The 10168-nt window shown below is 38.0% G+C and overlaps 1 protein-coding gene and 1 pseudogene across 1 annotated transcript; one reads left to right on the top strand and one right to left on the bottom strand.

Annotated features, from left to right (window-relative positions):
- Positions 1-1070: 1070 nt before the first annotated feature.
- Positions 1071-3647, top strand: LOC143544794 (receptor-like protein kinase ANXUR2 pseudogene; annotated as a pseudogene).
- Positions 3648-4876: 1229 nt separating this feature from the next.
- LOC143544819 (uncharacterized) lies at positions 4877-9921 on the bottom strand. The gene is made up of 8 exons (XM_077036820.1): positions 9879-9921; positions 9102-9476; positions 8652-9026; positions 7796-7999; positions 6738-7109; positions 6425-6668; positions 6191-6338; positions 4877-5435 (listed from the first exon to the last, which is right to left on the bottom strand). The coding sequence occupies exons 1-8, from the start codon at positions 9898-9900 to the stop codon at positions 5064-5066; spliced, it is 2112 nt and encodes a 703-aa protein (XP_076892935.1). The 5' UTR covers positions 9901-9921; the 3' UTR covers positions 4877-5063.
- Between the last annotated feature and the right edge of the window lie 247 nt (positions 9922-10168).

Below are 10168 nucleotides of genomic sequence, written 5' to 3' on the forward strand. Positions count from 1 at the left end.
CAGGTTGTTTATTACAAAGAGTCTGATAAATGTTTGCATGAGATATAATCTCTAAAATCATTATAATACAAAATAGATAATAAAAAGCAACTCAGACCGAATACACATGTGTCTGGATCCAAACATAACTGATAATTGGTAGAAAAAACCAAGTCAGTCATAACCGGTTCTCCAACAGGGTTATATAGCCTAAGGGAAGGTTGTCTCCGAACAGGGGCTATATACTCGGGAACCTTTGAATTGTGTGTGTAGGGCAGTGGTACAAATCCCGGGACAGGCGTTCCTGCTGAGTTTGTGAAACAGAAAACTATGTTTGTATTTAACGACTGTTATAAATGTTTTATCGAGTCAACGTTTCACCAGCATATAGCTGACGTGTTTTTCCCACCTATGCAGGTAACTATATGACTATAGATGATATACAAGGATGGGAGTCGTTAGAAGATCGCTACAGATGGCTCGTTTTTTATAAATATAAATCTTTGTATAATTAATATTATGATTTTGTAAAACTGAAACTCGGGTGTTTAATTCCCAAGTAATTTTGATAATGTAAATTAATATTTTAATATTTAAAGTCTTCCGCTAAAATGAACCCGCTACTCTGATATATTTACAAAACAGGTACCAACTGATTGTCACACTCCTAGGCTCTGGATCGGGGTGTGACACTAAATAAGTTTCATGCCTCGTAAACAACGCCCACGAGTAATTCATAAGTCATTTAATCGCGACAACTTTTACCCGGTTTACATTCCCTACACGAATAGTTTATTAATAGTTAACTCGTCACGACTAGTTTAACCTTTTTCAAGAGTTTGACAAGTTCTGTTTATGTATTATAAAGAATACCATTTAAATATAATAATGTATATTTTGACTATTTATGATCACACACAATAGATATTATTTAAATAAAAAAATCATAGTCCCCGTTACCTATATTTACTCTCGTTCACTCCTTAATTCCACCAACCAAATCAAACATTCCACACAAATCATTTTCAAAAAACCGGTAAATCTTTAAACCTCTTTAACAATATTTACCGCCAAAAACTTTTAAACATATCATGAACCCCAATTTCATCCACCTTCTAACCACCATCCTAACCCTAACCATACCACCATCTGCCACCATCACCGCCGCACCGTTATCCCTAACTTGCGGCTCAAAAGACCCCGGCACCGACGCTGACAACCGAAAATGGGAATCCGACGCCAAATACCTCGTCTTTGGCCACAAATCCGTCTCATCAACCGCCACAACACAAGATCCTTCACTTTCCTCCGACGTACCGTACATGACCGCCCGAATCTTCACGGGCGAAACCTCGTACAAATTCACCGTCAATTTAACCAGCCGGTATATCCTCCGCCTACATTTTTACCCCTCGGATTACCCGAATTTTAATGTGACATCTTCATATGCAACCGTTGTAACGAATTCAATCACATTGTTAAAAAATTTCAGCGCGTTTATAACCGCTGAAGCGTTGTCCCAAGCGTACCTTATAAAGGAGTATTCGTTATCCGCTTTTAATTCCGAGACTATAACCCTAACATTCAAACCTAACGGTAACGGTAATGGTAAAACATTCGCATTCGTTAACGGAATTGAATTAATAACTGAACCAGATTTGTTCGATGATCAGGCCGGATTAGTCGGTGTGGATTACGACTCCGGCACGATCGATGGCACGTCGACAAATATGCAAAATATGTTTCGGTTAAACGTCGGCGGACAGTATATTCCGCCAACGAATGATTCGGGTGGATTAATGAGGAGCTGGTACGACGACAGGCCGTATATGTTTGGTGCAGGTACCGTTACGCATAAAGCGAATGTAACGATTGATTATAAGGAGTTGCCGGAAGCCACGGCTCCCGCGGATGTTTACCAGACCGCGAGGTCTCAAGGACCGGATCCGAATGTTAATAAGCAAAGTAATGTGACATGGTTGTTTCCTGTGGATGCTAATTTTACTTATTTAGTTAGGTTTCATTTTTGTGAGTATCAAGTTGATAAAATAAATCAAAGGGTTTTTGAAATATATTTGAATAATGAGACCGCATTCGCCACGGCGGATATTATTGCGTGGACGGGCGGGAAGGGGGTCCCGACGCGAAAGGATTTCGCAATATATGTTGGTGATAAGTCGGGGGACGAAGAGTTATGGGTCACGCTTCATACGAATATCGAGTTAAAACCGGAGTTTTATGATGTTTTGTTGAATGGGTTGGAGGTTTTTAAACTTAGTGATTCGAAAACGAATTTGGCGGGTAGGAATCCGGAGCCGTCGAAAATGATGCAGAAACAGTTGATTGCGAACCGGGAAGCGTATGACCCGGACGCGATAACGGTTAATCATGTGGTGGGTGGGGCGATGGGCGGTGTTGCCACGATCGGGGTGGCGATGGCTTTATTGTTTGTGATTCGGCGGAAGAAGCGGGTCGCGGGGTCGGATTCAGGTGTCTCGAGCTGGCTCCCGGTGTATGGGAACTCGACTAGTAAGTCGACTATATCCGGGAAAAGCCAATGTGGGAGTAGCTTGTCTTCGGATGCGGTTTGCAATTGTCGGTATTTTTCGTTAGTCGAGATTAAAAGCGCGACGAATAATTTCGAGGAGGGTAACGTTATCGGGGTTGGGGGTTTCGGGAAAGTTTATAAAGGGATAATCGACGGGAACATGAAAGTGGCGGTCAAGCGATCTAACCCGTCCTCCGAGCAAGGGGTAAACGAATTCGTGACGGAAATCGAGATGTTATCGAAGCTACGACACCGACATTTGGTCTCACTAATCGGGTTTTGCGAAGAAGGTAACGAGATGGTTTTGGTTTATGATTACATGGGCAAAGGAACGTTGCGCGAACATCTTTATAAAGGTAACAAGATTACCCTTACATGGAAACAACGGCTCGATATTTTAGTCGGGGCTGCGAAAGGGCTTCACTACTTACACACGGGAGCGAAATACACGATTATTCATCGAGACGTGAAAACGACAAACATATTATGTGATGATAATTGGGTCGCGAAGGTGTCGGATTTTGGGTTATCAAAAACCGGCCCGAATTTGAACCAGAACCACGTGAGCACGGTGGTAAAGGGTAGTTTCGGGTACCTAGATCCCGAGTATTTCAGAAGACAGCAGTTGACTGAAAAATCAGACGTCTACTCATTCGGGGTTGTTCTTTTTGAAGTGTTATGTGCCCGGCCCGCTTTGAACCCGAGTCTCCCGAAAGAGCAGGTGAGTTTAGCCGATTATGCTTTGCAATGCTCGAGAAAAGGGACGTTGGAAGAGATGGTGGACCCGCATATAAAAGGGACGATTAAACCTGAGTCATTTAAGAAATTTACAGAATGCTCGTTGAAGTGTTTAGCGGATCACGGGCTTGATCGTCCCTCGATGGGTGATGTGTTGTGGACTTTGGAATACGTGCTTAAATCGGAAACAAACGGTGAAGAAACGAGAAACGGGAAGAAGTCAGGTTCTTCGGGTGGCGGGATGGTTGAAGTGCCAATTCAAAGTAGTGATATGATCGCGATGCATATGAACACGCTGAGCCTAGGTGATGATGAGTATGATTACGATAGCGATAATGATGGTAACGCGTTCTCGCAGATTGTTGATCCAAAAGGAAGGTGATTGGAGTCATGAATCATTTGGATTGGTAAAAAAGAAGATTAAAATTAAAATGTTGTTGCCCAGGATCGAACTGGAGATCGATTTTCCGCGAGTAAGATCGACATGATAGCAACCAAAGCAATGGATGGTTCAAAGCCTGTAATCTTTAAACCGAACATGTTCGGAGACTGTAACAATTATAAATATGAATCTGTTTTCATGTTTGGAATTTGTATCTTATGCAAGTACATCCTTCTGTATTATAAGAAATATTATATACACAAAAAAAGCTGTTTCTTTGCTTATAAAAAGAAATATTATATACACAAAAAAAGAAACTGCTGTATTATAAGACTTGAATCAAGCAGGTTGGTTATAAACGAGTCGAATGTTTTGCGAACTACTCGAGACTGATAATAAGAGCTGGCTAGCTCAAGTCTAAATCTGAGTTCACTAAATAAAATAATAAGAGCTTGTTTGAGTGTATAAAATAAAAGGACTATATAAGCATAATATTTGTATATGTATAGTAGTATTTCAATGTAGTGTATATAATATACAATTGTAACATAAATCTATTATACATTTAAGTTTAATTAAGAAAAACAAAACAAATTATATAAACTATATCTACTCAAATAAAAATTATTATTTAGAATATATATGAAATGTTTCTAGCTTAAAACATGTGTCCCTTAAATAAAGTTAAAGGACAAATTATGTCAAATAACATGTATATTTGCTATGTCTTCTTATACTTACACTATAAAACAATAACGTGATGCGTTAATATCTTTGTTCAGGTTCCTCTTCACGACAACGATGACTTTCCCATCACCATTTATGTTTGAGACGTAACGGATTCTAGAATTTGTCTGCTTGACGTGTCACTTTCATTTTTTTTAAAACGGCGACTTTCATGTGTGTTAGGCCACCGCACTCTCCAATTTGGAGAGCCCCATTGCCCCACTCTTGTCAGACCATGTTGTCTTAACCGGGCTCACGCTGGCTTCAGAGTTTGGGTTGGGCGTTCCCCCGGGAAGCCATACCGCTGACTGCCACTTGACAGTCGTTGTGCCACCACAAGAGCAACTTTCTCTGACACGGTGGAACTAAAACCCAGGAACACTTTCATTTGAATTTTTTTTAATTAGATTATGTTTCCTAACGCATAATTTTGGGCATTTTCATGAATGACACCAGATATGATTCTAAAAATACATAAACAAAGAAGCTAATCCTTAACAAAAATTCGTTAACAATTATGTTTGTCTCGAAGGGAAAAACGCCATAAACAACAATACCTACTGTACAACGAAATTCTTGGGGCGCTTTTCTCTTTCAGTTTCCGAACATAAGGTTTTAATCATGATTTGAAATGGGCCCAAATTTAATCCAACCCGGGCCCAAAATCCAAATCCAGATATGAAAAACCGGTTACCTGCCTTCATGAAGGTCTTCTGAAAAGAGAGCCGCACGTGGGATATGATCATGATCAAATGCACTCAGGCCTGAGTACGGTCCTGATGAGAACATAGAAGATGTCCCGTCTGATTCAAATGTGGTTGATGATTGTTTCTGGACAGGCCGAGTATCTGTTGCTGATGTGTCTTGATACTCTGTTACACGCTGTACCATTTTTAGTGACTGTACAACTTCCCCCATTGTGGGCCGTTGGTTTGCTTCCGGTGCTACACAAGCTGCTGCAATTGTGCAAACTCGAGCCAAATCTTCAATTGGGTATTTTCCACCGAGCTTTGGGTCCACTAGTTCTTCCAAACGATCCTTCTCTCTTAAGATTGGCCTCGACTGTACAACAAAGATTTATACAGTAATGATGAAGTGCTAATTTTGGCCCGTTTACTGATGAATGGGTTTAACATGGGTTACGTTTTATTTCTACAAGGTAAAATAAAAGAGTAGCATAAAAGGAACCATGTCAAACGGGTGGGTCGAAACTCAAAAGTTATCCAAAGTGTAATCTAATGCATGAAACCTCCCATTTTTATTTTTTTTAAATCACACTTTTATTGTGACCCGTTTACTTACATATGGGTTGTTTTGGGTTAACTTTATTTGTAACGGGTAAAATAAAAAAAAATTAATAAATAAAAATAAACTACAATAAGAAACATGCCAAATGTTATCCAAGTGTATTTGATTCATGAAACTCATTTCTTTATTATAAATCACACTTTTATTTTGCCCCGTTTACTTATGAATGAGTTGTTCTGGATTATGCTTTATTTGTAATGGGTAAAATTAAAAGTACCATAAGGAAACATGTCAAACGGGCCAAAATTTGTCTTAAGTGCATTTTAAGGCATAAAACCTCTTTCTCTTTTATAAAAATCACATTATTATTGAACTATTACAATTTGTGTAATCATATTTGATGCACTATATGTAGTATCCCCAAAATCCAAAAATATAAAACCTGTTACCCAACGGTTAGACCCGCCAGTTATGCACCTCGAATATTATTAATACCAAATCATCTATAAACATGTACTAATCGTAAAAATTTTGTTTAAAATCATAAATTAAATAAAAAAACAACTAACCCAAGATACAAGGTTCTCCTGTCCTGATGGTTGGGTCATATCCACGGGTTTCCTTCCGGTTAACAATTCAAGCAGGACCACCCCGTAGCTGTACACGTCACTCTTGACTAACAGATGCCCGGTCATAGCATATTCGGGGGCCACATACCTGTAAACGAATGCCGGCTCAGCAACTACTATAATGTATAGAAAAAATTCAAATTGCATGTTTAAAAAAGCTTCACAGGAACTAACCCAAATGTACCCATAACACGAGTTGACAAATAAGTGGCTCGGCCTTCGGGTGCTTGTTTAGCTAGACCAAAGTCTGCAACTTTAGCATGAAAATTATTTTCTAGTAAAATATTAGAAGCCTTAAAATCTCTATGAATAACAGAAGGCTGTGAATCCTCATGTAAATATGCAAGTCCTCTTGCAGCATCAAGTGCAATCTTCATTCTGTTATCCCAATCCAATGGACAGTTAACCCCAAGCGGGCCTACAAAAAGACAATAATACCCTTAACCACAAAAAGACAATACCACCCTTAGATGCAAAATAAACTTACCATGGAGCCAAGCTTCCAAACTTCCATTTGGAACAAGTTCATAACATAGAAGGTTTTCTGAATTATCTCTGTTGCTATAATAACCAATAAGTTTCACAAGGTTTCGGTGATGTAACCTACTGAGCATTTCAACTTCTACCAAAAACTCCTTATCACCTTGCTGGCCTCCACTAGAAAGTCGCTTTATAGCTACATGAGTCCCGTCACTTAAAACACCCTTAAAAACTCTTCCAAATCCACCTTCACCAAGGATACTAGCTTGCTCAAAGTTATTTGTTGCTTTATTGAGTTCTTCGTATGCAAGAAAGCGTGTGCTGGTTGGGTGTGTAAAAGACCCTGCGGTTGGAAGAGATTCCGCTGTCCTTGGCTTATCTGTTTCCAAAAGGTAAAAAAGGTAAGAAACTGAAGAAAATAAGTAACAGGTGTACAACTACTTTTAGTGATAAAACACATCAGAAGAAGAAGAGCCACATAAGCAAAAAAAATCAGTCATCAAGTGACACTAGCCCTTAGACCTGTAAAGGAACCGAAGTACCGAATGTTCGGTGAACTGTTCACGAAGCGGTTGGCAGGAAGTTCGTTTATTTCGTAAATTTTCAGGCCCATCACACTGTTTGTTCACATTCACTTTTAATTGGTTGTAGCTCAGTTATTTTGTTCATCTGTGTTCAGTTATGTCATCTCATCATTCGTGAACCTACGTTTATACTTTTTACAGACAAACATAAACAAACACGAACACGTTCATTTTCTTAACAAACATACACGTAGAAGAAAACCCCGTGCGCTTAATAATTTGTGTTCGATTGTTTGTTTGGTCAAAATTAAACAAACAAACATGAACGGTTCGTTTTTGTTCGGTTTGTTTACAAGCCCACATGGAAAATCAATTTTGCTACAACCACCCCTTAACCGATTATGTTGACTCAAAAATAATCAGGTAACCATAATCATATTACTTACCCAATTACCCAAACACTAAAAAGTGATTATGCATGTCTTGGAAATGCAATAATTAAATAATCAATTTGAGGTTCATAATTAGCATAAATCTATACCAGTTTCTTTTGGCAATGGTTCAGGTTTTCGTCGACAAAAACAAAGTATAAGAATACAAATAACCGCAAGCAATAGAATTCCAGCACCAATTCCAACAGCAAGAATCAAACTGAGGTGCTTTCCACTACTAGAAGTGTTTGATGATGTCAGAGTTGAAGGCGTTGAGAGAGGTAGCTTTGCAGGCGGTGTAGCAACGCTAGGTTCTGCAATAATAAATTACAATGCAAAAAGGAGCTCAATGCTTGTTTTAAGAGAAAACTGCACAAAAAACAAACTTTATACGTTTTTACTGATTTTAGCACCCAACTTAAATTAGGTGTAAACTGTAAAATAGAAAACCAAGTTACATCTTATTATAGCTTTTAGCAACCAAGCTACATTTTATTACTAATTTATAGCCACAAGTAACGTTCTTGTTTTGCTGATTTTAAAAAAAAAACTGTTGAAATGATATCTTATTTGTCATTTTAGCGTATATATGTATGACAAAATGCATCTGATATGATCTTTAATAATTATTCTAATCTAAATTTAATAACAATTACATTTTTCAATACTCTTTCTCAACGTAAGCATATTTTACATATGTGGCATTGTGGCATCAGATGTGACATTTAATAATTGTTTTTAATCTAAATTTCAGAAAAGATCACTTTTTCAACTTCTAATGATTTATTTAAGTTTTCCAGATAATCATTTACATGTGTGACATCAACTAAAATCAGACAAAAAAAAACTGTAAGCGGGCATCTATTTTGTTTCTAGTTTAAAGTTGATTGCTAAAACTGGGATTTACTTAAAGAGTTTGTATTTAACAAACAAACAATGCTTAATATTAAATTATTATGAAATTACCTTGAGCAGAGGCAACGGACTTGAACCAGGTTAAATTAAGAAGCTCATAGCCACCAACGAGCTTGGGGTCTAGATGAACTTTATGCATAGAAAGTGAAGAGTTTATTACAGAAGCTTCATGGGAAGAAAAACTGATTCCTGTGTGTGGAGTTAAATCCATTGAAATATTAAGTCTTGATAAACTGAGTAAATAAAAGTTTATTAGCTCGATTTGAGAGGTTCTTAGACCAAGTTGAGAAGCAAACTGTTCAAATAACTGATTCCAATTTGGACTCGATGAGACATTAAAAAGAAGAATGTCAAGCTTTATCGGATATACACAGTGGCACCCTTCTACTGTGTGCCGTTTTAGCACTGTCCCGGGCCCACAACAATCTGCCAAAAAGAAACACAACAACCTGTTATAATTATTTTCAAAAGAAAATATTACAGAGAAAAAAGAAGTCTTACTGGATGCATGAGGAGACAATGGTGGCTGGGCTATGCCAGTAGGTAATGTGGGGCCCGATTGACTAGGAGCAATCGCTAGCCTTGGAGGTGTAAATCCAGCAACAGGAGGTTCGGTTGCACTCTTTCTCATTAAAGGTTTTGAAAAATGTGAGTTTGAAGGGGAGTGAGCAGAGGTCACCAATGGTCCATAGTTAGGTGGTTCAGCTGGTGCTAGCACAAGCTTGGGTGCACCATGGTGAGGATACCCTCTCTTATGGTGATGTACAATTTGAGCCCCAGTTCCAATATCAGTAAAACCAGCATCAACAGTGCATATGAGGATATATAGAACAAATAACTGTTTCAGCAATAAACAATGAATACTGTTTCCTGATCCTGCAATTTAAATGAATGCAGCATAATCAGTCCACCATAGGTAAAACAAGTCATAACAGTACAAAATTTAGATAATGATTAATAACTAAACGCTTGATCATTAATCATACTCTAAACATAGTTAGCAATTGTGAATGGGGGACAATTTTATAACATCCAAAACTTAGATATCCTAACATGAACTACCACTAGTGTTTAAGCCATGGAAGCTAGAGGTGAGCAAAAACCAAACGTCATAACCGACAAAACCAATCAGTTATGGTTAAGTGAATCTGGTTAACCGACCATTTAGTTATCGTTATTGTGTCTTCGTTAGCCGACTTTAACTGAAACCGAACGTAACACAACCTTGTATATTTGTGTTTTTTCAAAAGTTTATACCTCTATTTCCATGTTTTATACCTCCATTTCTAGATACAAACATTTAAATTCATGCTGCAACTGTTATAACCGAGCTTAGAACCGGCATATTTCAGCTTCGAAACTTCAAAATTGAGCTTAGAACACCATTACCAAACCATTTTTTAACCAAAACAAAGGAAAGAAATAATAAAAAAATACATTGGATAATTAACGGAAACCTAACCGATCATTCGGTTTAGGCTGTTCAAAAAGCTCGCGGCTCACTCGATAAAATCTCAAATAAAACCAGCTAAAAAAACTTGATTTGAAACAACCTGAGCTAAGTTGGC

This window comes from Bidens hawaiensis, unplaced genomic scaffold (assembly GCF_021521415.1).
Source record: "Bidens hawaiensis isolate Kalapana, Puna unplaced genomic scaffold, B.hawaiensis_p1.1 tig00013755_1, whole genome shotgun sequence".
Lineage (NCBI taxonomy): Eukaryota > Viridiplantae > Streptophyta > Magnoliopsida > Asterales > Asteraceae > Bidens > Bidens hawaiensis.

Coding starts and splice junctions, on each gene's coding strand:
- LOC143544819 (XM_077036820.1), bottom strand. CDS start 9,900: ATGTTTGTATCTAGAAATGGAG. Junction 9,027..9,101: donor ATTGTCTCCTCATGCATCCA/GTAAGACTTCTT, acceptor TCTTTTTGGCAG/ATTGTTGTGGGCCCGGGACA. Junction 6,339..6,424: donor CGTGTTATGGGTACATTTGG/GTTAGTTCCTGT, acceptor ATTCGTTTACAG/GTATGTGGCCCCCGAATATG.